Here is a 27,968-nt window from a genome sequence, read left to right on the forward strand (position 1 = left end):
GAAAAATGGGGAATTTTTTATATATTTTTATAAAATATTTTATTATATTAAATATTTAATTTAACGAATTTAAAGAAGTATTAAATTTTTCCTGCTCCATTCTTACTATATATGAAATACCCAACATTCTCACAAGTCTTATGGCAATATTCTCATACTGTTTATTCCAATATTAATTATCCAAGTTATTATTATTTTTTTCTTTCTTTCCACCTGATAATCACCAAAAATGATATTTTGTCGATATTAATTTAAAAGATAATAATGTGATAATGTTTGACATATTCCTATCTTACCATATATAAACTTAAAGCATTTGCGGCAAACGGCAGCCCTGTGCGATACTTTTCATCCGTACTGTTCATAAACAAATGTGAGCACGTGTGTCAATTGTATTTGATATTTGCCTACTCTGGTCACTATCTGTGATTTTAATTTACGATTTTTAATACAATTTTTATAAAGTTACTCTTTTTAAAACCATATACGCGAAAATATGAAAAGGCTAAGTGAGGAGCGAGCAAAGGTTCTTTTTGAAAAGTTGTCCAAATAGTGAGTATAAGATATATATAGTAAAGCTGAAGCAAAAAACTAATAAATAAAAATAAAATTCCAGCATTGGCACCAATGTGAAGCAGCTGATAGACCGGCCGGATGGAACATATTGCTTCCGTGAGCACAGGGATCGTGTGTATTACGTTTCGGAGCGTATACTTAAACTATCTGAATGCTTTGGCCCAGAAAAGCTTGTGTGTGTTGGCACTTGCTTTGGAAAATTCTCAAAAACAAACAAACTGAAATTCCACATTACCGCACTCTATTATCTTGCGCCTTATGCCCAATATAAAGTCTGGGTAAAGCCATCCTTTGAACAGCAATATCTCTACGGCAATCATATTCCAAAATCGGGGCTAGGACGTATCACAGAGAATGCCGGTCAGTACCAAGGTGTGGTCGTTTACTCCATGAATGATTTACCACTAGGATTCGGTGTGTTGGCGCGTTCTACGACAGAATGCAAGACTGCAGATCCAATGACTACGGTTTGCTTCCATCAGTCGGACATTGGTGAATACATCAGATCTGAGGATACGCTTTTTTAGTGTTTTATTTATAGAATAATGAGTAATTTAGATGTAAATAAAAATGAAAACTATGTTTTAGAAATAGTGTCGAAATTATTTGAAGCAAGATAGTGTACATGAGGAAGGAATGCGCGTTTCGCAAGAAAAAAAAAACAAAATAAGGTTCGATAGAACTATTCATGCTTGTTACAACGGTGGAGCGGAAGGAATAAATTTATACAACCGTACTAAAAATTAGTTGCATAAACAAAAATGCAGGAGATATTGAAGGTTAAAGGTGAATTACACGCAGATTACAGAGAAAGGGAAAAACGAAGAAAATTATAGGAGTCACTAAAACACTTTTTATGTAAATACTTTTCAAGTTTAAAAAAAAAAATCAAAAAATAAGTTGAAAAAAAGAAGTACACAAAAATGTATATAAAACTATTTTTTTCGAAAATTTGCCCAATTAACATAATTTAAATATGAATTTGTAAAAGGTATTTTCAACTACCTTTCATTTGAAATGCCATGGGTCTGCTCATGAAGTAACAACAATTGTAACAATTAGCAAAGTAGGGGAAAGTGAGAGAGTAAAATGGCATCTCATTTTGAGGAGAAGTTGAAAGTTTTTACTGGATAAATTTTTACTTGTAAGAATTTGTAACTGAAAAACAGCTGATCGCAAAGTAAACATAAACACGAATTCAAATTTTGGAATTGAGTCAAAGTTCTAAATTTAAGTAAAAGTGGGGATTAAAATGGAGAATGTAATTAAATATATTTCAGATAAAATTTATTTGATGTCATATATTAAATAGGTATCGGCCAATGATACAGAGGCATGTACTTCTGAGCCACAGCCTACAGTCACCGTTGCGGCAGTTTCCGAAATACTTGTACTGCTTCGTTATTAACTAAATTTGTCAATAAAGCTGTGATTGCCACAACAATACAATTTCTAATGGAATGTTCTAATAATGAAATGGAACAAATTATTGTGGAGAAAATAAGATCTTGTGATACTACCCTCGTTGTTTTGCTTTTATTTACTTCTTTTTTTTATTTAATACGAGGTAGTTCAACTGAAAAATTATTAATTTTTGTAATTTTTCCCGCCAACAATTTAATCAGCTGTACGTGAAACTTGCAAATTGTTACTGGTTTTGCGTGCTTGAACTTTTTTGATATTTTTCTCTTTGCGAGCGAATTTACGGAATTTAAGTTACTGCATAGTTTTTACATGAGCAAACCTCATGCGTCTATTTTGCTTTCGATTGCACTTCACAAAAACCTTCATTGAATCAACACAAAACTCGCAAAAAAAGTTTTAGTTCCGTTGCAATCAGCATAAACCTCAATCGAACCTCATTTTCTGCCTCTCTCTAGCGAAACCAAGAGTGAATATTCTGTACATCGCGTAGCGAAACAGTGCGCATTCTTATATTTGGTTTATATTGCCCTCTCCTGCTCTAGCAAAAAGTTGGATAATTCGGATAATTCTTTGTAAAGAAACAAACTTTGTACACTGCTGTTGAGCAGCTGTTAATCAGCTGTGGTTTAATTAACTTTTCACGGGCATTTGATATTTTTTTACACAGAAATCGAAGAAAAATATAATATGAGTTTCATTAGGAGTGGGCGTCGAATACTCATAGCGGGCATATTGCCAAGCTTACCTGGCGATCCATCTCAGAATGACATCGTTTCTAAAGACACAAAGACTTACAAGTCATATCTGCAAAACAAACCAGACGTGAATGAGACCGGATGGGAGCGTTTAAAAGATTTGTTTAAAGTTGAGTAAGTTGGCTGTTTGAAAATATTTTGATTTGCTTGTACATATTCATAAAATTGTTTTTCCACCAGCGAATTTGGCAGTATATCTTCAGACTTGAACTCAATTTATCAGGCGGGTTTTGTCGGCTTTATGTTTGGCGCTATTTATGGCGGTGTTATACAATCTCGGACGGCATACATGAACTTTATGGAGAGTAACCAAGCGACAGCATTTAAATCACATCTTGATGCAAAAGTAAGTGGGGTAAAATAAATGTAATATATATCACGACATACAGTTTTTTTTTTTTTTTGTAGCGCAAATTGCAAGATGAGGTGACCATGAGTTTTGCGAGAGGTGGATTTAAATGGGGCTGGCGAATTGGTTTGTTCACGACTTCATACTTGTGAGTACAAACGTTTATGCCTATGGAAATACAAATAAAAACAAGGGCCTCCAACATTTTCAGTGGCATAATCACATGCGTGTCCGTGTATCGGGGTAAATCCTCCATCTTTGAATATATTGCAGCAGGTTTAATTACCGGCAGCGTATATAAAATGAACTTAGGTCTACGAGGCATGGTTGCGGGAGGTGTTGTTGGTGGTGTGCTGGGGACCGTAGCAGGAGCGGCATCGCTTGCACTACTCTATGCATCTGGTACTTCCATGGAAGAGATACGTTATTGGCAATATAAATGGCGATTACAGCGTGAAAATGTTGTGAACGAGGCAATGAAGGTAAAAATGTACTGATCAAACATTGTGCATACGTTTTTCATTACTTTTATCCACTATTCAGGCGCAAGAAGACATAGCACATAAAACCCCCAGTCTCTTTAAGGAGCACGATCAAAAAGTTGGCGGTAAAGTAACTTTGGATCCTATTAAATAAAAAGTGGAGATGAAAAAGGATCGAGAACAATTGCGTTTAAGTTAACTAGTAGAAAATTAACTCTTTATTTTGGATGTACACACATATGTATAATTAATAATAGATACATTTTTATGTTATATTGCAATTTCTAAACGCTTAAATACAGCTACATATGTATATAGAAGATGACACATTATTTTTTTTTTTTTTTGTTAAACAAAAGGGAGCAAATTGAATTGTTCAACATCAACTTTTATGTATTTGGTAAATGTATATGTATGTGTATTGTTTGTTTTATTGACTACAATTTTTTTATATGGGTCAGAGCCATTACTATGCATTAGAAAACATATCACGTTCCCACAAAGGTCGGTTCTGCATTACCTAAACGACCCGGATTTATATCGTTTACATCCGGCCAAGGACTGTCACTCCAGCAGCATTCCCCAAACATTATTGCGGAATAGTTATATATCATTAGTTGTTTGAAAGTTTGATCGAACAGCGCTACAAAATGATTAAGATCAACGGCCCGCGCGTACCATTAGAAAGGAATAAGGCAGTAAATCTTTACATGTATGCTTTTGTGTACATTTACATAACTATTTATAGATCTTGCGTGGAAGTGAACACAAATAAACATAATTTCTAACATTCAATACTATTAAACATTATGTTTATGTACATATATGTATGAATAACTTGTAGACACTTCTTATAGTTAAATACTTGAATCATGATAAAATGCGAGTTAAACATCAGGTGGAAGAATAAAGAAAGCATTAGTCAAATTATTGCCGCGAGGTGGTCAAGTTGCCGAATAGAATTCTATATCCATTCTGCACTTAAGATTGCTCTTGTGGACGAGTCAGACGTTTTGCACCGCGACTAGGTGGGCCTTTAGGTTTCGCAAATGCTGGTCTGCTGGCAAGTTTTTTTGGATGGAGTTCTTCGAGCAGAAACTCCTCAGTCAATTCAGAACCACTATCGATTTCCAACTAAAAAACAAATGCGTAACAAATTTAACATACTTCAATCGAAAAAAACTTCTATAACACTTACCTTTTTCGCAACATTTACTCCAAACGTGCTCAAGTTGTCCAAAAATGGTGCTTTACAGCTGGAATACATCATACGTTCACGCACCGAACATGTATACCCAGGCATAGAATATATGAAAACAAATGCTTCTTGATAGTCACCGCCATGCGTGTGCTTGAAGAGGTATAAATGATAGCGTGCATGTTCGGTCGGCACCTGATGGGGCAATTCATTCAGCGGCACCACTGCTGCCTTCGACACATGTATGCGCTCCTCGTCCAGATCGATACGAAATTGAAGATAGTCATACGAACCTCGTAGCAAATCCTTAACAGCCGCAACAGTGGCATCAGACATTGCACACACTACTCCGCCCAGGGTTTGGTGACGCGTATCCGTATTAATATCGGTGTTAATTTCAGTTTTACGCAACTCTACCAGCTCTTCCTCACGAGTGGTTAGTGGTGCCGGTGCTGCAAAGTCTTGTTTATGCCGTACGTAGCCTTCAAATGTAGTCTCTTCTAAGGTTGTTGCGTGTATTTCCTCAGTAATATGCGCCGAACCGAATTCGGTTTTAAGTGTTGCTTTTGTGGAAGCATAAACCATCTTTTGTCGTATTGTTGCCGTATCCGGCACCCAACTCAACAGCAGCCATGCATAACCAAGCGAAGTTTTACTATCCAACCGATAAAGTATATAACATGGTACATTTTCTTCTAACAATGGTGCAATTAACTTGTCGTAGTCCCTCTCCCAGTCTTTTTTTACCTCAGCTGTAGCGGTACAATTAAGTTCCTCTGTAAGGAATTTATTACCAATTTTTACGTTCAGTTATGTACAAATACTTGCATTCACATTTTTTCTAAGCTTTCTATTACGAATTAATATGCGCTTACCATTTTCTATTGAAACTTTTATAACCCGCAGCTTTCCGTTTTTGCTTTTCCCAAAAACTTTTGTAAGTTTATCATTACCTGGAATTATATGGTGAATTCCGCAATATTAGAATATATTTTATATCCAATATACATCTTACGTACCTTTTATACCAGTTTGATGCGACATTTTTCTATTTTTGGCTAATTTTTATTTTCGGCAAATACCTGGAGATAAATTACAATTACTCACTCCAACACAACAACAAAAAATGTTTACTGCTATCAGGGTTGCGTTGCTGTTGACCAATACTTTTTAATGCATTATGATCCACGGAGTTGCTTTTCCCCAAACTAATAAATTGTCACTTATAAAACTCCAGCTATGCTTATCCCGCTTCTCTATAAGAGTAGGGTCTTGTAAAATATTTACACCATCAAAGTGTAATTTTTCCTGAACGAGCTTCAATGATTCTAATAAGAACAATTTAATCGAATTAGGCAGCTCTGCTGCACAGCTGGCAAGATTCTGCATAACTGTGGCAACGAAAACTCCACTAGATTTCGTGTTTTTGTTGTTGTGCCACTGTCATGGCGTAATTTTCTTGATTCTATCTTAGTAAATACAATAATTAAAAGTAAAATTTTTGAATACAAACCAAGTTAAGAAAAAGTTTAAATAAATAGCGTTTTAGATACAAGAGAACGCGTGAATTATCGCCTATTTGCATAACAGGTTCGGGTAGTCTAAAATGAGTGAATTCTTTAAATCAGCAATGGGCTACTTCAATACAGCCCCAAATACCAATATTGGTGGAGATAATGAGAATGGTAGTTCTGGCAACGTAGCTCCTACGTCAACTGCAACGACAAACGAGTTTTGTGGACAAATTGTTGAAGTAGCAGGACATAAGCTCCGTGTAAAGCAAGTTATTGCTGAGGGTAAGACACTGTTGACTCCCCCTCAATTTTGCATTCGCTAATAACTGGTCGTTTGGCTATTACCACCTACAATACATACACCTATGAATATTCTACATGACAACGAAAAATCGATAATGCAAAAACCCTATACCTGACGGAAATTAACACTTATCCTTCCAGTAGCATTTGATATAGAATCTAAAAAAATATTTAATTTACTTTCGCGTCATTAGCATAAAATTATAACGCTTAGGGCATGCTAGCACAAAAATATAATTGGAACCTATAAATAAAACAGACACAGTTTCGAGCTTAGTGCATTTTTCACACCTTTTCGTTACTTATTAACATTAACATGCATATGTATTTATAGCTTAGAGTATTCATGTTTTTACGTTGCACGTTCCAAACATAATTGCTTAGCATACATATCTTTAAGTTGGATTTATTTTCAAAGAAATCTGTAAATCCATGAAAGAACAACCAATACAGTCATGCATGAATGTTTAACAAATATCTTTGTCTATCGTATTTACTTTTTATTGTTATCGCTAAATTTATTTATTCTTATCAAAAATCGTCGGACAATTAGAATAATTCCCATATACTCTACTCTGTGTTATCGTTATGCGCTTACTTGCAGGCGGTTTTGCATTTGTATATGTGGCGCAAGATTTGCACAGTGGTAAAAAATACGCCCTCAAGCGGCTCATTGGTACAGATAAGGCAGCTTGTAATGCCATCATTAATGAAATTAACACACACAAACAGCTTTCCGGACATCCGAACATTGTTACATTTGTCGGAGCATCATTTATCGATAAAACAACTGGACCTCAACAGCGCGCAGAATATTTGCTACTAACGGAGCTTTGTAATGGTAATAAGACGTTGTACTAAAAAGCTGATTCCAATTTCTAATGTATTTGAAAAAAAAAAAAAAAAAAAATTAGGAGGTTCGCTTATAGATTGCTTGAATACGCCACTCGATCCCGCATTGGTCCTGCGTGTTTTCTATCAAGCATCTCGTGCCGTGGTTCATATGCACACTCAAACACCACCAATAACACATCGCGATATCAAGGTGCGCTAAAATGCCTACAAAATATAATTTAGATTAAATTTTAGATCTATAATAAGCATAAAATAAATTGGATTATAAATTTGTGTTTTTGCAGATCGAGAACTTTCTTATCGGCAATGATAAACAACTTAAACTCTGTGACTTTGGATCTACAACCAAAGAAACATATGCTCCGACAATTGATTGGGGCGCGAAACAACGTAATATTCTAGAAGATCAGGTACATACACCATAATGTGTTGTTAAAGTCTTAGTTGAATTTTCCTTGTTTTTATATTCCAGCTTAGCTCTGTCACAACACCAATGTATCGCGCGCCCGAAATGCTAGACACATGGTCAAATTACGAAATCGGTATAAAGGTGGATATTTGGGCTTTGGGTTGCATTTTATATGCTTTATGTTTCCAAAAGCATCCGTTCGAAGATTCAGCCAAACTGCGCATCGTTAATGGAAACTATATTTTACCAACTGATTCGCGTTTTCACTGTTTTCATGAAATAATCAAAGGTAATATTCAATATTCCGTTTTTTTTTAATACTTAGCCTAAGCTTTTATTTTGTGCTTTAGGCTGCCTAAATGTAAATCCAGCGCATCGCTTCAATATATCGATGGTGCTAGAACGTTTGGCTGCTATAGGAGAAACAAAAAATTGGTCGCTCAAAGGTGCTCTTGATTTGCACGGCAAACCTATAGAATCTCCTCAGCCTAGAAGTCCAATAAATTGCACAAGTTCTCCGCAAGTTAGTGGTGGCACTGGAGCACAGCTCCCACAACCAACACCTAAAGTTGCAGAAAGTGTTGGCATATCTACTTTTTATGTGGATGACTGTTCAGGCTCGGCTGCCCAGCCAGCAGGCAATAATCAGCCACAGCACCAGCTACCTAATAATCCACCAAGTGCACAAGCCGGGAACTCTGGTGCATCAAATAGTAGTTTATTTTCATCGTTGCGTGGAGGTGCTGGAAGTTTTCTAAAAAATCTCAAAGACACTTCCTCAAAGGTTATGCAAACAATGCAACAAACTATCGCTCGTACTGATCTAGACATAAGTTACATAACGTCGCGTATTCTTGTGATGCCTTGTCCTTCAGAGGGATTTGAATCAGCTTATAAAACTAATAATATTGAAGATGTGCGATTGTCCATTGAAAGTCGCTTCCCACCACAAAAAGTAAGCATCTATAATTTTGGCCAAAGTAATTGTCCACGACTGTCGCCACCAGTGCGCACTGTCGAAGTGGGTTCCATTTATGCTTGTGTGCAGGCACATTCGCCCAGTCTGCAAGGTATGTTTTCGGTCGTCGAAGACATGTACGGCTTCCTAATCGCCGACCCTAAATCTGTGGTTATCATTCAAACGAGTGACTCAGGTGGTTGTTCTGCGGCTACAATAGTTGGGGCGCTTCTCATGTACGCGAACTTAGTGCAGGAACCCGAAGACGCAGTGCAAGTGTTCGCTGTGAAGCGCCATCCCATTAACCTTAGACCATCGGAATTCCGTTATTTATATTATTTTGGCGATATTTTGCGTCCAACACCACTATTACCGCACTACAAAAGCATCAACTTAGTTTCGTTGAGTTGCCAACCTGTGCCGCGTATGACCAAAGCACGGGATGGCTGTCGTATTTACATGGAAGTGTACTGCAATGATCGACTATTCTTGAGCACTTTGCAGGATTACGAAAAGATGAGGTGAGCTAGAATCTATTTTCAATTAAATGCTAATTTGGGTCGATGTTAAACAATACATTTTTAAAAATTTCTTAGATTGTATTTGGCAGGACCAGGTAAAATTACATTGCCCATCAATCTGACGGTCTGCGGAGATCTGATAGTCGTACTCTATCACGCGCGAAATGCGCTCAAAGGCATGGTGCGCCCACAAAGCTTAAAGATATGTCAATTTCAAATAAACACTGGCTTTATACCGGAACAAGAAACATTAATCACATTCTCCCTCAACGATTTGGATGATTTACCGGATGCTGATCAGGTGCATCATGATTTTTCGGTTTCGCTGTCTTTGACTTTTACGGATAAGGAATGCCCGCCTAGTAGAAATCCGCCCTGGGTGCCAGCAAAACCAAAATGCGACGCGCAACATCTCTTTAGTTCACAGCTGGAATACGAGGAAATGGTAGATAATTTTGGTAAGTCCTGCTATTGTGAACGCGATGCAAATAAGTTATTTATTTTATTTTCATACAGTCACAAAACCTAGTACAAAACACCCAACAAAGCCTGCAAGGCCGCAACCTCCAAAAGAAAGTATAGAAAAATCCTTGCGTTCTAATTCACCGCTTGTTTTGCCGGATGTCACCGAAATAAAACACGAGGATGTGCAACACATCCAGCCTGAACCATCACCTCCAATTGATTTGCTCAATTTGAACCAGCCCCAACCGCAACTGCCGGTGCAAGATCCCCAAGCCACAGCAATGCCAACAAGCGACGCTAGTTTTGATTTACTTGGCGCTTTCGGGGATGATAACTCAACAGGTATAGGCTCAGCGCCAATACCTGATATTTTGGGTAAGAATTTTAATCCATTGCAGGTCAAATAGTAATTGAAAGCATAATGTTTTTTGCGCTTAACAAACTGCTTTTGAATTAATAATTTTAATTTTAATTATTTTTTTATTAAAATGTCAATTACGATTTTAGAAAACAACATACAGCCCACTTCAAACGCCGATCTTGATGATATCTTCGGCTCGGTCGCCTCAACGGCGCCGAGAATCAATGTAGAATTCAATAGTAACAACACACCACTTAATGCAAGCGCATCACGGTCTGCAAAATCAACACCTACGCCAGCAACAGGCACTTTCTTCGGCTCAGTGCCAACGTTCAACACCAACCCCAGCAAGGAGCCATCACCACAAAATGTTGGTATAAAAAACATACACTATTTAGTTGTTGTAATTTTTTGTTGCCGTTGAAATATTTTAGCCAAAAGATCCATTCGCTGATATTGCCAATTTAGCTTCTGGTCTCAATATCAACTTCAATCCACATACATTGGGCAGTAAATCAACAGGTGCTACACCCATCGGAAATAGCCCATATACAACACAATTTTCCAGCCCCACACACAACACAAGCGGTGTACGAACACCACACCCACCGCAGCCAACCGCAACTGCCTCGCCGAATCATGTGAAGTCGCCAAGTAGTGTGGGCGGTTTTGGTGCGTCCTTTACGCCTGGTCCACCATTCTCGTCATCTTCTGGCCAAAATTCCAATCGACAATCGCCGCAAGCCACACCAGCAACGGCTGGGTCAAATGCGCAATCAAATAGACCAGATTATAGTCGGTCGAATTTCGATACGCCAAAGTCGGGGCAAAATACTGGTGCACAAGCTAATAAGAATGCTGACATTTTCGCAGATATACTGGGTGAACAAGGATACAACTTTGGCAGCAAAATGCATCAGGGGCCACGGTCCATCAATGAAATGCGCAAAGAGGATCTCATTAAGGAAATGGATCCGGAAAAAGTTAAAATCATGGAATGGGTGTGTACTTGCGCTATTTAATATACATACGGATTTGTAGCATTTAAGTAATTAATTAATTTTTTTTAGACGGAGGGCAAGAAGAGTAACATAAGAGCGCTCCTATGTTCGATGCACACGGTGCTTTGGACTGGCGCAAAATGGACGATGTGTGAAATGTCCACACTCATTACGCCGGCCGATGTAAAAAAATCGTACAGGCGCGCCTGTCTTGCTGTACATCCGGATAAGGTGAGCAAATTTACGCCGCAGAAATTTTTGTACTGGCTAATTAATTTTTTTGTTTTTTTAATTTATTAGCATAACGGCACGGAAAATGAAAGCATAGCTAAGTTAATATTTATGGAGCTAAACAACGCTTGGACTGATTTTGAGAATGATACCACACAGCAAAATTTATTCAACACATAAAATGTGTAATTACAGTGCGGACAATGCAGAGCATCGATACCATCAGCAAGACCTGCCGCGAACCAATCTTTTTTGAGATGCGTTAAAAAGCATTAAAAGTAGTTAATATAGGAATATATAAATAAATTACATACATAATTTTTATGTGAGTATGAGTTTTCTTAATCTAGCCCGTAAATGACTGGTATATGTAATTGCTTATGAATCATTAACTGTAAGTTTCGAGTAGTAACTCTATACCAGATGTATTCTTGTATGCGTACATATTATTTGAAACAATAATTCTAAAAAATAATAGCCAATGCAATTGATTCTTGTTTTTTAAATGGTCTGATCTATTTACTTAATTGCTCTACTAAGAAAATGCCTTAAATAGTTACTATTTTTTACGTTGACTTTAAAAAATCAAATGGAATATTGGTCGCACGCAAATTTTCTTTTTATCAAAAATAATTTGAATTTGAAAAGAGAGTGTAAAAACGATTTAAGAAGCATTTATATTTACTCGAGCTAGTTTTTTTTTACTTACACTAGTTTTAAAGCAGGCAGATTTGTTTATATGGCAAACAGTATTGAATAAATATATAAATTTATATACATACATACATACATACATAAATTATGGAATTCGAAATCAATGTAGAGTAAGATTTAGTTATGTTGATGCTTAATATCCCTTAACCACATACAAGTACATATGTACATATGAAGCAAACAGTTTTAGTTTATATGTTTGCTTAGCAATCGAGTTCTCATTTAATATTCTATCTTTAAGTTTTCTTGGTTGTTCAAAAATATGTGAGATCATAAATTGTGCGTCTATTTCGAAAGTGAAAAGACCTATTAGTTCCTGTTTATGCATTATTCCTTGAAACGGTCTATATGATGTAAATTATTTATGACGATTCTTATCCATTATTAAGGCTATTACAATACTTTTTGTTTTTTTTTTTATTTAATTTTTTTTTTCATTTTGTTTTTTTGTAAGATGGTTGGCTTTTGTTCTTTATTCTGAAAAATCAGTAAATATGAATTAAATTATTTAGGACGATTCTTTTCAATCATTAAAACTATTACAATATTTTTTTTTTTGAATTTTTTTTTTGAATTTTTGGATTTTTTTTTTTTTAATTTTCTTTTAATTTTATTTTGGTTTTCATTTTTTTATTTTATTTTTGTTTTTATTTTATTTTTTTTTTTTGTAAGATGATTGGCTTTTGTTCTTTATTCTACCAAATCAGTAAATATGAATTAAATTATTTAGGACGATTCATTTCAATCATTAAAACTTTACAATATTTTGTTTTTTGGAATTGTTTTTTTTTTAATTTTTGGTTTTCATTTTTTTTATTTTATTTTTTTTTTTGTAAGATGATTGGCTTTTGTTCTTTATTCTGCCAAATCAGTCAATATGAATTAAATTATTTAGGACGATTCATTTCAATCATTAAAACTATTACAATTTTTTTTGTTTTTTGGAATTTTTTTGGATTTTTGTTTTTAACTTTCTTTTCATTTTATTTTGGTTTTCATTTTTTTATTTTATTTTTGTTTTTGTTTATTTTTTTTTTTTTTTTGTAAGATGATTGGCTTTTGTTCTTTATTCTGCCAAATCAGTCAATATGAATTAAATTATTTGTGACGATTCTTATCAATCATTAAATCTATTACAATATATATTTTTTTAATTTTTTTTGGAATATTTGTTTTTAATTTTCTTTTAATTTTGTTTTTAATTTTCTTTTAATTTTTTTTTTGTTTTTATTTTTTATTTTTTTGTTAGATGGTTGGCGTTTCTCCTTTATTCTACCAAATCAGTCAATATGAATTAAATTATTTATGACGATTCTTTTCAATCATTAAAACTATTACAATATTTTTTTTTAAATTTTTTTTTTGTAAGATTGTTGGCTTTTTTGTTCTTTATTCTACCAAATCAGTCAATATGAATGAAATTATTTATGACGATTCTTATTATTAAAACTATTACAATATTTTTTTTTTTAATTTTCTTTTAATTTAAATTTTTTTTTTTATTTATATTCATTAAGACTATTACTTTGAATTTTTTTTTTAACTTTTTTTTTGTAAGATGGTGATTTTGTTCTTTTTTAATTTTTTGTTTTTTTTTTATTTTCTTGATTTTTATTTTTTTTTTCTGTCAAATGAGCACTGCTTCCATCTCAATTAAATTAAAAAGATATCAATTTTTCTCTAAAATTAAACGTGAACTAATAATTACAACATTAAAAGTTACTTTCGACCGCGAATTTCTGGGCTACGGGGTTTAGCTTAATAACTTTATATGAATCCAAAGCTTTTGTTTATTTGGTTTTTTAGTAAGTTGTAACTGTAAAAAAATATTTTTTTATAAATCTCTTCCACACGCTTAGGTTACGCGTCGTGTTGATGATAGCAAAGTTGTTATGTGGTTAAATTACAATGCCACAAAAAATATAATAAAGCACTAAAGAAACTCCAAAATATTATAATAGTATTATGCAAACCATCAATTTTTTTCCTATATACAAAAATATAAAAGTTTGACAGTTCAAAAAATCTTTTATTGAATGAAAATGATATTACAAAAATGTGTGGAATTATTAGAGACGCATAAGCAAGCTAAAGTTGTAATAAATTTTAAAATCTATACAATCGAAAAATATGAGCACCATTCCAAACAAAAATTGCTGCAAGTTGAATGATAATTAAAATCGTCAAATATTTTAGCAGGACGCACCTTCTGGCCTCTTATTATAGCGACATACTTCCCCATATTTTTAATATAATATCTTATATTTACATAAAATATGCATATAAAACCATAAGTGATGCGAACATAAACAATTATTTACAAAGAAGTTCATGTAGTAGGAAAATGTATGCAATTTGTATGTATGTAAATATTAATATGCATTTAAGGTGAAGACTACACACAAATTGCCCCTGCTCAGGCACCCCTGTGTGTATGGTATTTAGCGTAAGTGTAGAGAAATTGGATGTCAAACTGATAACGGCAAATGCAATCAAACTTGGCGTTGTATAAAATAAAAGTAAAAATAAAAATTATGAAATTAACATGAAATTGAAATTAATTATGATTATGCATTGAAGTTATTTTCATTAACATCATTTAGATCATCCAATTCATAATTTTTTTTTGATTTGCTTTCCCGCAACATAAACACCAATTATATTGCGATCATCACCCACATAAATGAATTTTTGCACCATTTCGAGGAGTTGTTGCTCTTGTGATTTCTTTGCCGCCTCATCAGTGGCGTAGTTTTGCAGCGGATATTTGCTCGTATCCACAACCAATGCATCGAAATCTTTGCCCATCACAAAGTTTCCGGTAACATCACTCAACGTTAGCGCTTCAGCGCCACCAAGTGTTGCCAAGAATATAGCTTGTTTGTAATTAAGTGGTTGATATTCATTATCCTGAGTGGTTAGGCGGCCACTGCCTTTGATATCCTGCTTTTTCACAAATTCCAGATGATGGGAAACGTCGAGTGCACGCAATATAGCATCTTGTATAGACATAGAGTTGCCGCCGGAGACATCTGCATAAAAAACATGAAGATTACATATAATTTGGTAAGGCTAGTATTGGTATAATAATGGATATACCTGTGCCTAAACCAACTTTAACGCCATTTTTAATAAGTCGCAGCACATCACAGAAACCTGAACTTAGCATTGTATTTGAGGCTGGACAATGGGCGACCGAAGTGCCGCGTTCACGAAAAAGTGCTATTTCCTCATCTTCCAAATGTACGGCGTGTGCCATAACCGTCTAAAATGAAAAATTTATTTGAATTTAATTAAAACCTACGGCGACTTGACTACTATTCGGAAATTCGTAGGTGCAAATCTCCGTGCATGAAAAACCAAAATGATAAAAAAGAGCAAATCTCTTCCATGAAAAATGTCCTCATAAAAAATATCAGTCGTTGGGACTCGGCTTAAAACTGTAGGTCACTCCATTTGTGGAACAACTTCAGGCGCAGCAGGCCACAAATAGGAGGAGCAGCTCGGCCACACTCCCAAAAAGGGTGGAAGCGCTAATTATATATACACCTAATTTTCTTTTTACACGTTTTTTTTACTCGGGTTTGGTTTAAGGTGTTATATACAGATTTTTTTTTATTTTTTTCTTAATACATACACTTAAGAATAGACACAGAAAATTTAATATCGTTCCGGTGAATATTTTCGAAGTTACACGCAAATTTGAAAAGGCATTTCAGAGTGATTGAAGGACAAGGCCGGACTCTAAACGGGGTTTTCTCAAAATGATGCTTTCACAGTCGGTGACCAACATTACTCGAAAACGACTAAATCGATTAGTCTCAAATTTTAACACGAGCTTCTTTAATATATTTTTCAGTAATTAATCAAATTAATTTTTTCTTACCGATAAATATGTATTTTTTTAAGCAATTTAAGGCCGATATGATTACTAGATTTAAAATTACTTTAACGAAATCTGTGTGGCTTTTTAATTTCAGGGGATCCAGTTCAGAGATATAGGGGTCACAGCAAAACTTCTTTTTTAAGAGGAGCTCTCGGAGATCAGCTGTAGCTCCTTTCCAAACAAATATTTTTACTAATACTAAGTCTTAAAATACAGTTAAAAGATAACATAATATGTGTACAAATTTTTCGATCAATAAATTTAAAATTCGCGTTTTTCGGCCTTCTAACTGTATATAACCCCTTAACACGAGTTAAAAAAAAATGTTTTTCTACACGAATTATTTTGTTTTAACACGATTCAATATTTTATGAATATTTCTTGTATCTCATGGAGCAAATAGAGTGAGATTTTTCGACGCATGTGCGAAGCGTTTAAATTAGAGACTTGTTAGATTTTGCGCTCGCCGTTTAACAATTTATTTCTTATAATATATTTAATGAATTAAAATGTGTAGGCACGAAATAAATTCTTAAGTGATCTCTAAAAATAGTTTTTTAATGTTGTTTTCACCTAATTCTCTTGTTGCACGGTGCTATGAAATTGTGGACCTTTAAATTCCAACCAGCACAAATGAAAGGAGCACCTTAAAATAAAAATCTTTTGCGAATGAATACTTCTTATATATCGGTGTCTATGATATCTCTAGCAAAAATGAATATATTTCTATAATAATAATGATACACAAATTACTCTTTGTCCAAGATAGGCTGGAAGTGGAAATAGGCGAAATCGGTAAATTATTCCGCTCGTCTTCCATATAACGGTAATTAAAAAAAATAAAATTCCCATGACAGTCGATTCCACGTTAACCTTATGACTCAAGTTTTTTCTGACCAATGGCTGCCGCCGTAGCCGAATGAGTTGGTGCTTGACCACCATTCATTCGGAATTCACAGAGGGAACATAGGTTCGAATCTCGGTGAAATTCCAAAATTAAGAAAAACATTTTTCTAATAGCGGTCGCCCCTCGGCAGACAATGGCAAACCTCCGAGTGTATTTCTGCCATGAGAAAGCTCCTCACAAAGAATATCTGCAGTTCGGAGTCGGCTTGAAACTGTAAGTCCCTCTATTTGTGGAACAACATCAAAGACGCACACCACAAATAGGAGGAGGAACTATTATATATATATATATATATATGTATATATAATGGCTACCGCCCCAGTTAACTTGCCCTATCTAGTGCACCGTAATTGCGAAAAAGAAAAAACATAAATAATGCAAAATTAATCACATTTTATTACTCAAATTACTAACTTTTGGGTAAACGAGTGTATCTTGATAAGGATTTAATACAACTAACCACCCAAACTTCGTACTGTTGTTGTTGTTGTAGCAGTATCTTCGCCCTGTCAGTGTAGTGTAAATTACCGGTCGTCTTCGTCAAGCTCATCTAACGGTAGGCCCAGGAAACTAGCAGTTTCGACGGGTTGGGTCCAGAGGGAGAGAGGTGTTAGATGAGTGGGTTTAATGGGGCATGTGAAGAGGTGGTTAGTGTCGTGCGGGGTACCTTCACATGCAGGACATATGTTTAGTATGTCGGGGTCGATTCTGGATAGGTAGGAGTTTAACCTGCTACAATATCCAGAACGTAGTTGTGCCAAGATTACGCGGGACTCTCGAGGAAGCTGGAGCTCTTCGTCTGCGATAGGTGGTGGTTGGACTCCGATAACGGCATTCGGGGGTCGGGAGCTTAGGAAGGTGGTAAGTGTCTCCCGATGAATGTCGTTAATAGCCTGTCTGTATACTGTCTGATCCTGGAGAGGTCTGTCCGTTTTGTCCTGGATCTCGTCCACGTAATTGAGGAAGTGTCTCCTGATGTGCCTGGGAGGTGGCTCAGGCTCGAGCAGGTGTCTGCATGGGTGAGGCCTACGGTGACACCCAAGCAGAAACTGCTTGCGGAGCATTTTGTTATGCTCCTTAACCGGGAGCATGTGCGCCTCGTCATGTAGGTGGTGGATAGGGGACATCAGGAGACATCCTGTCGCGGTCCTGATGGCAGTATTCTGGCAGGTCTGAAGCTTCGTCCACTGCGTATCACTGGTTCCAGGCGACCAGACAGGCGCGGCATAGTTCAGAACCGGTCGGCCTATTGCTTTGAAAGTCGACAGCAACATTTCTTTGTCTTTGCCCCAAGTGCTGCCGGCAAGCGACTTGAGGACCTTGTTGCGATTCTTTACTTTCGTTGCAATAGCGGTTGTGTGCGCCGAGAAGGAGAGCAAGCTGTCAAAGGTGACTCCCAAAATTCTGGGGTTGTTTATCGTCGGAATTGGGGTATCATCGACTTGAACCTGAAGTGGCAGCTTGACCTCCTTTGTCCAGGTGGTAAATAGGGTCGCCGTGGATTTAGTGGGAGAAAGTTTTAAGTTTCTCGCAGTGAAGAAGCGAGAAAGGCTGGCGTTTACTTTTGAGCATAGGCCATCAATGTCATTGCCCGACGCCATTATCGTGCAGTCGTCGGCATATGAGACCAGTGAGACTCCCTCTGGTGGCTGGGGGAGTTTCGAAATATAGAAATTAAAAAGCAAGGGTGAAAGGACACCACCCTGCGGTACTCCTTGCTTTATTTTTCTTTGTTTTGAGGTTTGGTCTCGAAATACTACCGACGAGTGACGACCACTCAGGTAGTTCGCGGTCCACCTCTTCAGCCCTGGCGGGAGTGTCGACTGTAAAATGTCATCTAGTAGCGTGGCGTGGCTGACTGTGTCGAAAACCTTTTGTAGGTCCAACGCTACTAGGACAGTCCTCTCGCAGGGGCGGTTTTGGTTGAGGCCGCGGTTTACCTGGGTGTTTATGACGGTGAGTGCCGTGGTGGTACTGTGCACTCTACGGAAACCATGCTGGTGTGGGGCTGGAGTCAGGTGTTGAGTGAGGAGTGGGAGTAGAAGGGCCTCAAGTGTCTTCACTACTGGGGAAAGGAGAGTTATCGGACGATAAGACTCCCCTTGGTTGGCGGGTTTCCCAGGCTTCAGCAGTGGGACCACTCTCCCTAATTTCCACTTATCAGGAATGATGAGAGTGGCCATAGACAGGTTGAAGACCTTTGTGAGATATTCTACTCCCAATGGACCCAGCTTTTTCAGCATCAGCATGTTTAGTCCGTCGGGGCCAAAACTTCGTACTCGTATTGGATGCTTCCCTGACAGTCGGTTCTAGGTTACCGGAACGGCCCGGATTTGTATCCGGTCAAGGACTGTCACTCCCTCAGCACTCCCCGAACATGTATGGGAAATGTTTTTGCTGCTACAACAACAACAAAATAAGCACTTCCTTACTTGTTTTTATTAGCCTTTGTTAAATGCGCACATTCTTATTTAAATTTCGTTGCAAACATTCGGGCAGGTTCTTTATTTCACTTTCGAGTGAATTTCAATGCAATGCAATTGCCAGGAAATTTTAATGAAATTCACTCGGAGGTAATTGCAGAACCTGCCCGATATGTATAGCTTTCGCTCCGGAGATTGCAGAATTTTCTAATTTCACGCTTTTATTAAGTTCATAACTTTGATACTTACTTTCGGTGTCAACAAGCCAGCATTATCATATGCCTTGGCATAACTCGAATTGAACATCTGCTTGACACTGCTTATTTCCGACAAATTTTCGCTTATGTGGCTCTGAAAAAAAGCATTTGGATTTATAACTGGTACATACAAACATCTGCATATTTATGTGACGGCGAAATTATGATTTACAAAATATTCCTTCATAATTCACACCATACAATAGGAAAAAATAAAATAAAATAAGAGAATTACAATTCAAAACGTGGGTTTTTGTGAGCTCAGTTGATTCTTCAGTTCAGAGCAGCACTTGTTTGGTAATTGAATATTCCGTTGCATTTCGAAGCTGATATTAATTGTCAGCATTGAAAATGGTTTCCAACTCATTGAAGTGCTCTACTAAATACCTCAAAATTATGTCGGTTAACAGGCGTATGGATGCCGAGAACAGACTATGCTAACTTTTTATCTTCGTTAACCTCCAGACCGATTCGCTTTGTTACTTTACCCTTTTTATTATTGAAAGGCATATACATACATACATACACAACTTATTATTTACATACCTGTATATGTAAGTCATTTTTCTGTGCAATGTCACCCAGTTTCACCATTAACTCATTCGTACAGCTCAATGCAAATCTTGGTGTAATTGTAGGTTTTATTCGGTCATTATTCAGTTTTCTTATTGCAGCGATAAATTCTTCAGTGTCTGCTACTGATGCTTCTGTGGTTTCACTGAAATTTGTGTAAAGCTCTTGGAAATCAACTCATTACATTGGTTTTAGGTAAACTTACACATAAAAGTCAGGACTATTGCAATTTGAGCAAACTTTACCAATTAATGCCCGTTGGCCCTGACGCAGTGCCTCCTTTGCTAGTATCAAAGTGCTGTCTTTGTTGTTTGTACCAAAATAGGATGCGAGCGTGGTACCCGCTTTTATAGTGTTTTCCTAAGAAAAAAAGAAAAAAAGATATATTTTAATTACGCTCGTTGATAATGAGCTATTCCATATCAATACAAAAAACCCTCCATTAACTCAGTGTAACTCAGTTTATATATCTACTCACCACAACTTTAGCGTACACTTTAGCCGCAAACTTCTGATCAGTATATTTCGCCTCCAATGGGAACGTATACGTATTCAGCCAATCCAATAAGGGCATATCCAAGCCAAGTCCGATTTGCGCTACTTGTGGCGCATGGATGTGGCAATCAACAAGACCAGGCATTATAAACTGGTCTTCCGAGAGATGTTCCTCGTGAGCACCTTTAAAGTCTGGATTTTGAGGGAGCCAAACGCAATAATCACATTCATTTCCAGCACCTGCGATCTTTAAAAAAAAGAAATATTGATATTACTATGCATGTATTAGTTTATCAGGAGTTGTTGTTGTAGAAGCTGCCTTACTAAGTACTATCTGGATGTCCTACTCTAGAATTAAATCCTGACCCTGTCTTCAGGTAGAGCCCCCACTTCTATCAAGTGTTTTACTGGGGTGATCTCTGCGTTAACAATCAGACAAAAGCTGCTTGCTGAGAAAAATATGATGTTCCCTAACGGGGAGTACAGGGGCCCGGAATTGGAGGCGGTATTGTAGCCATGTCAGGAGATGTCCCTTCCATCTCATAACAGTAGTTCCAAATTAATCCTTTACTTTCGAACAAAAATCATTTATGCCATGAATGGGCGACTTTATCAAACAATCATCAGCAAATGAGACAAGCTCTCTCGGTGTTCTCACAACAGTCGGTTCTACGTAGCCGGAACGACCCGAATTTATATCCTTTAGAAGCATTCCCCGGATATTTATGGGAATCTTTATGCTGCTACAAGAAAAATAAAAAGCTCTCTCGGGTGTATAAGAATGCTTCAAGATAAAGTTAACCTGTTTAATTTTTCTACAGTGAAAGCTTTGCCCTATAATATTACCTATGATTAATGATTACTGCAATAATTCGCAATCCGTCACTTAAGTTCACATATGAGGGCAAATTTTCGAACTCTAGCAGCTGTACATATCCGTGTCGAAGGGTCCAAGTTTCTTCACAATTGGGGAAGAAAGAGATATAAGGGATGTCTGCGGTGGCGAGCGATAGTTTGACGACATCGGTGAGGTAATTTTTTCCCACTCTGCCCAATTCTTTGAGTTTTATCATGTAGATTTCAGGGCTTTGGAAGCTTTCGCCTACCTTATGGGCATCCGATTGATTATGATTGTGAAAAGCATAAATTTGATATTTAACTAATATATTTTCACCACCTTTTATGTACCTACGACCGGCATGGACCGATCAACCGAATGATGCAGAATAACTTATCCGCAAAAAACCAGGAGGCCTTCCTCTTCCTCTGCTACCACCAGCTGGTACCGCATCGAATACTTTCAAAGCCGGTGCGTTTGTATCCATTCGGACGAATTGACCCAGCCAACGTAGCCGCTGGATCCTTATTCGCTGCGCTATGTCTATGTTGTCGTAAAGCTCATACAGCTCATCGTTCCATTGCACCACCGAATTGTGATAGACACCTGATTGTTGTTGTTGTTATGAGTTCACGTTAAGCTTCGTAGGGTTTGATAAGCATATGCCGATCTACGGGAGCTTACTCACATCAGAAGTAAAATTGCAAGTGCAATTCCTTAGATGCGCTTTTCATTATTTCGAACTCCAAATGGAGATCCCTAATACTTGTATTCACATCTCCCAAAATACTGCACTTTAGCAGTATTCTTTTATTTATTTTTTTTTCCTTTCAAATGCGACCGTCCTGGTTTGCTAACTATAGTAGATGGAGTTCAAAAGCACAAATGACGAGTATTGGCAATTTCCATCCTCCATGACTTAAAAGTAAATATGTAAAAGCTAAGCCTATCTTCCTAACTATTATATTTACTTTATAAGTTCCCACTGCTAAATTTGCAAAAGCTTCCCGCTTAAGTACATGATTTTCTTAACGGTCTAAAGCACTTTAAACTTCAGATGAGACAGTTATACATACATATGCTATCCTCATGTACACATGCATACGCAATAAAAGTTTATTACCAACAATATAATATACGTATGTACACATATTGTTTGTACTAGTTATTAAGCGAAACGTTTTTAAACTTACTTTGCCTTTCTGATCTACAGCAACAAATCCAGATGTAAACAACTCAAATTCATTTAAGGATTTTGTATGTATAATTTTTCCAAAGAAAACTTTTGCCATGTTTCAACCTTTGAAGACGCGTATACAACAATTCGTAATAGACTACTTATTGCACACAACTATGCACTCGTTCCGCACAAGACCACGTTATGTTTGTTCCGTAAAACGCGATCGTCAAACGAGCATTCCACTTGTTAGATTTTGTGTTGATAAGAAATTATCGGGCATACCATCCATATATATTTGAATGTAAATCTGTACCAAATTTGCAGTGCAATCGTACATGAGGATTGATAATTTATTTATGGGTTGTATAATTTTATTTCAATTGCCTTTTCACGTCTCTACTATTCCGAAACAACGTCACTCCAGTATACAATTTCAAACATTCTTCCCTTTGTTGACTGCCATGTTTAATTTTTTTCTGTGTGCTTCATTAGGAGTGTTCGTTTTAAAATGTCAACAAGCATAAGCATGCAACAAAATTCAAAGGAAGATATATGTGTACAACAATAGTATAATGTGACATGGCCAATTTTAGGCAAAGTATAATGACTTATTTAATGAAACTTGGTGGAGATGTTAAGTACTGGTTCAGGAACAACCTTTATAACTCCCTATATTCCGGAAATAATAGTTTTGCGCTAATTTGCCTTCGGAAACTTGGAAAATTATAATAATTTTTTTTTTCTAAACTTCACTTAAATATACAAAATATGCAGTCACTTGCGTGTTTACATTTTTTTTGTACTTGTATTCGAAATATTTCCATGAAAATTAAATGCAGATGTATTTATCAATATCATCACCAAACCTGGATCAGCCGGCGATGTTTCATTTTTAAATTAAATCAATAAAACTAACCACATTTTTTGTTTTTGGATAACTCAAATTTTTTTATATACAAGCTTGTATAAGTTATTTGAGTTACGAACAAACCTATTATTTGTGTAGGGTGTTTTTTTTTTTTAACTGCGTAAGAACTATCGATATCGATAACTATGGTTTGACAGCTGAGAATGGCAAACTGTGTTGGCATTTCTATTTATTTAGGTTTGGTATGTCATCATGAATAGCTGAACGCCAAAACAAATTGTGGAAATTTACTTTGAAAAGAATAAATTATTCGCGAATTTCATAGAGCACTGGCGACATCGTCGGTCCTTAATTCGTTTTAAATGAGAAAAGCAGCTGCCGTTATGGCGAATGGCAAGCACTATCGAGCCATGATGACTGAATTTTTTTTCCAAAAATCAATCAGCTAAACATCAACGACATTTGATTCCAACGAGACTACGTAACTTGCCATACCTCGCGCTTAACAATCGATTTATTGCTATATTCAAGCCTCCATTAACGCCATATGGCCGTTCCCATGACAGTCGGTTCTACGTTACCGGAACGACCCGGATTTATATCCGGCCAAGAGCTGTCCCTTCAGCAGCATTCCCCATGTATGTTTGGGGAATGTTTATGGTGCTACAACAACAACAACCATATGACCAAAATTGGACTAAGCGAATAAATGCCATAAAATCATTTACCAGATTGTAATAAAAAAAATTAATTTCAACAATATTTCTGTTTTGTATTTGTTCGGCGGCTGCCGTAGCCGAATGGGTTGGTGCGTGATTATCATTCGGAATTCACAGAGAGGTCGTTGCTTCGAATCTCGGTGAAAGCAAAATTAATAAAAACATTTTTCTAATAGCGGTCGCCCCTCGGCAGGCAATGGCAACCCTCCGAGTGTATTTCTGCCATGAAAAAAACTCCTCATAAAAATATCTGCCGTTCGAAGTCGGCTTGAAACTGTAGGTCCTTCCATTTGTGGAACAACATCAAGACGCACACCACAAATAGCAGGAGGAGCTCGGCCAAACACCTAACAGAAGTGTACGCGCCAATTATTTATTTATTTATTTTTTTACCATTTTAAGTTCTTAAGATCAAACACCCATTACATTATTCTAGTAATCGACTTTTTTATGCTAAAACCCATCAATGACTTCTCGTTAGTAACCCAAAAATAAACAAACCTGTTTGAAACAGCTGCTTCTCGTTTACATTATTTTGCCGATCTATTTTTTTACGTTATTGAACTGCAGACATTATTCGTCCCCTCGAGTGAAATAAATGTGAAATGAGCATTACAAACATCAGCAATGTTCATTGTCCCCGTTGTGGAGTCTTGGTGACAGAAACTGCAAATCGGTTGGTCACTGATAGTTGTGGTCATCGAAAATGTCGCCGCTGTTTACTTACTGACGATGAGTGTATGGAATGCCTACAACAAATGCAATGTGATATTAAAAATAAAACAATCCAAATTATCGACAGCAATACAGTGGCTGAATGTAAAGTAGCTCCTGAAGTGAATATTGGGTAATTATACAGAAGAGCGGCCCTTCAGAAAATCAATATTTTTGTAAAATTTTTTCAATGATATCAATAAAATGTATTGTAAAAGAGTGTTTAAGATCGGGGGAACTATACTTTTATGTAGGATTTACTGTTAATATGAATATCAAATCCGGCGGCCCTTCAGAAAATCAATATTTTTGTAAAATTTTTTCAATGATATCAATAAAATGTATTGTAAAAGAGTGTTTAAGGAGTTCTACGCAAAAATATTGTGGATTGCGTAGCCGGAGTTGGACTGATGAGGGTTATTTTTTTGAAGCGCGGCCGAAGGCCGCCCACGCGAAAAGGAGTTCTACGCAAAAATACTGTGGATTGCGTAGCCGGAGTTGGACTGATGAGGGTTATTTTTTTGAAGCGCGGCCGAAGGCCGCCCACGCGAAAAGGAGTTCTACGCAAAAATACTGTGGATTGCGTAGCCGGAGTTGGACTGATGAGGGTTATTTTTTTGAAGCGCGGCCGAAGGCCGCCCACGCGAAAAGCAGTTCTACGCAAAAATACTGTGGATTGCGTAGCCGGAGTTGGACTGATGAGGGTTATTTTTTTGAAGCGCGGCCGAAGGCCGCCCACGCGAAAAGGAGTTTTACGCAAAAATACTGTGGATTGCGTAGCCGGAGTTGGACAACATTTCAAAACACTTATATAATGTTCAAGCGGTAATTCTTGTTGTGTCGCCCGCCGGATTTGATATTCATATTAACAGTAAATCCTACATAAAAGTATAGTTCCCCCGATCTTAAACACTCTTTTACAATACATTTTATTGATATCATTGAAAAAATTTTACAAAAATATTGATTTTCTGAAGGGCCGCTCTTCTGTATAATTACCGAATATTGGTGTTGTAGCTAAAAATTTCAGGAAGAAAGGTAGAAAGGTGACCTCCATGCCATCACATATTTGTCGGGTAGCAAATGATTCGGACTCTGGTATGCACTACTATTGTACACGATGCTGCCGAAAATTTACCAGTCGGTCACAACAATATTACCACCTAACTTGCGGTAGTGATGCCTCCAAAAAGTATAAGTGCCAGCATTGCGATAAGGTAAGAATACAGTTCAAATTTCAAAACTTTGTTAACCGACATATTTTTATACTTAGGCTTTTGCTACAAGTTCACATTTCAATTATCATATGGAAACACACGCAGAACGCACATACTGTTGTAAGCAGTGTAATAAATCTTTCACAAATCGAATGGTGTTACGGAAGCACGAAAGACTTCACTATATGCCGCCATTGCAGTGCTCTGAATGTGGCAAAGAATTTCGTAGCAAGGACTCGTTGTCTGCACACATCAGAAAAATGCATGATGATAAAGATTTGCCTTACAAGTGTGAACAGTGCCAGAAAAGCTATGCTTTGAAGTCTACTTTAAAACAACATATGCAAAAGCATTTTGGTAAGGGAGGTCGCTACCCTAATTGTAATTTTAATACCATCTCTTATATTTATAGATAAAAAATATTCGTGCAAATACTGTGATAAACAATTTCAACGAAACTATACTCTTAAAATTCATCTTAAAAAACACACAAAGACTGATTGTTTTATATGTGGCATATGCCTCAACAAATTTAGTGACTCAGCAGTTTTGCTGCGGCATGTAAAACTTCATCAAGGTAAATATGTGTGTCTGCAATGTAAAATATAAAAAATTGATAGTTCTTGTGATTTTCAGATACTATTAAATACCGCTGCATAGAATGTGATGTTACCATAATGCGCAAGGATAATATGTTGCGACATATTCGCACCTTACATCCAGATCGGAACTTCGAAAATTGTGTAGAAATTACAAAACCCATTCTTTCCGATGCGCATAAAGAAATTGAAGTGGAAGATCCTTTAGTAGATAAGCCACCAGTAACCGAACCAAAGACTGTAGAGAATAGCGCCGTTATCAAGTGCATAGGAAATGTTGCACCAATGAAAGTGCCAACATGCCAAGTCTCCCTTATGCCCACTCCCGAATTAGATACGAACTCTGCTCAAACTGACGTTGTAAACACCAATACATTTTCGAATATCTCAACGTTTACTCCATTGCGAAATGTGCCATTAAATATACACAGCACCGCAAGCGGAGGCCCTAAAGTTGTTCAAAAGAGAGTGAAAAAGAAGTACGACCCAATCAAAATGTATCGCAAGATTTTGAATTCAGACTGTAAAGACGAAAGTGTTAACGAAAGTGAAAGTGAGAAAGAAGAAATGTACAACATACAGCCGCAATGCGCAAATAACTCGGTTTCCGGTGTGGATATGACACCAGTATTAGAAAAGCGAGTAACGCTCAGCACGTCGAATTTCAGTGAAATGCACTGGCGCAAAAACTTCAAATATACCTATGAATATCAGGACTTCTAAATGTTTGCTGGACATACGGATATTTATTTTATTATTATTTGTAATTAGCGCATAAATATTTACTTAGTTATGTGCTTCGCCCAGTTGCTCCTGAAATTCGCGGTGTCGTCTTTATGTTTTTCAACAAGCAGAGGGTCCAAGATTCCGGCCAATGGTTTTACGATTCATTCAAAAGGGTAGCATTTCCTGCCGAGGGGCGAACAATATTACAAACAATATTTACATTTTGCTGAAGAAGTGTATTAAATTTTACGCTATAACCATAATTTTGTTGCACTCTAACCCATAATCTATGGGTTACTGTATCCCTTTTAGATGGTACGTATGTATAAAAAATAAAAATTCATAAAATGAAAAAGAATAAAAGCATTTATTACAAATAGAGAATTATTTGGCTCAATGCCATCAGTTTATTATATACTTTGACAAGTAAGTATACAAATTCTGCCGAC

At 36.6% G+C, this 27,968-nt stretch overlaps 6 protein-coding genes across 6 annotated transcripts; 4 read left to right on the plus strand and 2 right to left on the minus strand.

Moving 5' to 3' along the window:
- Positions 1-385: 385 nt before the first annotated feature.
- Positions 386-1,160, plus strand: LOC129253409 (60S ribosome subunit biogenesis protein NIP7 homolog). Its single transcript, XM_054891772.1, has 2 exons — positions 386-552; positions 617-1,160. The coding sequence occupies exons 1-2, from the start codon at positions 497-499 to the stop codon at positions 1,101-1,103; spliced, it is 543 nt and encodes a 180-aa protein (XP_054747747.1). The 5' UTR covers positions 386-496; the 3' UTR covers positions 1,104-1,160.
- A 1,427-nt stretch (positions 1,161-2,587) lies between these two features.
- LOC129239581 (RPII140-upstream gene protein) lies at positions 2,588-3,932 on the plus strand. The gene is made up of 5 exons (XM_054875178.1): positions 2,588-2,870; positions 2,937-3,102; positions 3,165-3,253; positions 3,317-3,587; positions 3,649-3,932. The coding sequence occupies exons 1-5, from the start codon at positions 2,689-2,691 to the stop codon at positions 3,739-3,741; spliced, it is 801 nt and encodes a 266-aa protein (XP_054731153.1). The 5' UTR covers positions 2,588-2,688; the 3' UTR covers positions 3,742-3,932.
- On the minus strand, positions 3,777-5,899 carry LOC129239573 (twinfilin). Its single transcript, XM_054875165.1, has 4 exons — positions 5,805-5,899; positions 5,661-5,738; positions 4,786-5,561; positions 3,777-4,721 (listed from the first exon to the last, which is right to left on the minus strand). The coding sequence occupies exons 1-4, from the start codon at positions 5,827-5,829 to the stop codon at positions 4,569-4,571; spliced, it is 1,032 nt and encodes a 343-aa protein (XP_054731140.1). The 5' UTR covers positions 5,830-5,899; the 3' UTR covers positions 3,777-4,568.
- Positions 5,900-6,229: 330 nt separating this feature from the next.
- On the plus strand, positions 6,230-11,909 carry LOC129239586 (cyclin-G-associated kinase). Its single transcript, XM_054875192.1, has 12 exons — positions 6,230-6,581; positions 7,207-7,443; positions 7,517-7,647; positions 7,742-7,867; positions 7,930-8,155; positions 8,217-9,345; positions 9,421-9,803; positions 9,862-10,185; positions 10,318-10,541; positions 10,606-11,172; positions 11,242-11,403; positions 11,473-11,909. The coding sequence occupies exons 1-12, from the start codon at positions 6,392-6,394 to the stop codon at positions 11,581-11,583; spliced, it is 3,810 nt and encodes a 1,269-aa protein (XP_054731167.1). The 5' UTR covers positions 6,230-6,391; the 3' UTR covers positions 11,584-11,909.
- Positions 11,910-14,360: 2,451 nt separating this feature from the next.
- On the minus strand, positions 14,361-23,162 carry LOC129239591 (guanine deaminase). Its single transcript, XM_054875205.1, has 7 exons — positions 22,690-23,162; positions 20,642-20,905; positions 20,369-20,523; positions 20,137-20,308; positions 19,583-19,684; positions 15,217-15,382; positions 14,361-15,149 (listed from the first exon to the last, which is right to left on the minus strand). The coding sequence occupies exons 1-7, from the start codon at positions 22,786-22,788 to the stop codon at positions 14,731-14,733; spliced, it is 1,377 nt and encodes a 458-aa protein (XP_054731180.1). The 5' UTR covers positions 22,789-23,162; the 3' UTR covers positions 14,361-14,730.
- A 1,593-nt stretch (positions 23,163-24,755) lies between these two features.
- Positions 24,756-27,872, plus strand: LOC129238197 (histone-lysine N-methyltransferase PRDM9). Its single transcript, XM_054873241.1, has 5 exons — positions 24,756-25,110; positions 25,972-26,194; positions 26,251-26,551; positions 26,607-26,771; positions 26,831-27,872. The coding sequence occupies exons 1-5, from the start codon at positions 24,869-24,871 to the stop codon at positions 27,514-27,516; spliced, it is 1,617 nt and encodes a 538-aa protein (XP_054729216.1). The 5' UTR covers positions 24,756-24,868; the 3' UTR covers positions 27,517-27,872.
- Positions 27,873-27,968: the final 96 nt, after the last annotated feature.

The sequence above is a fragment of the Anastrepha obliqua genome, chromosome 1 (genome assembly GCF_027943255.1).
Source record: "Anastrepha obliqua isolate idAnaObli1 chromosome 1, idAnaObli1_1.0, whole genome shotgun sequence".
NCBI classification, from domain to species: Eukaryota; Metazoa; Arthropoda; class Insecta; order Diptera; family Tephritidae; genus Anastrepha; species Anastrepha obliqua.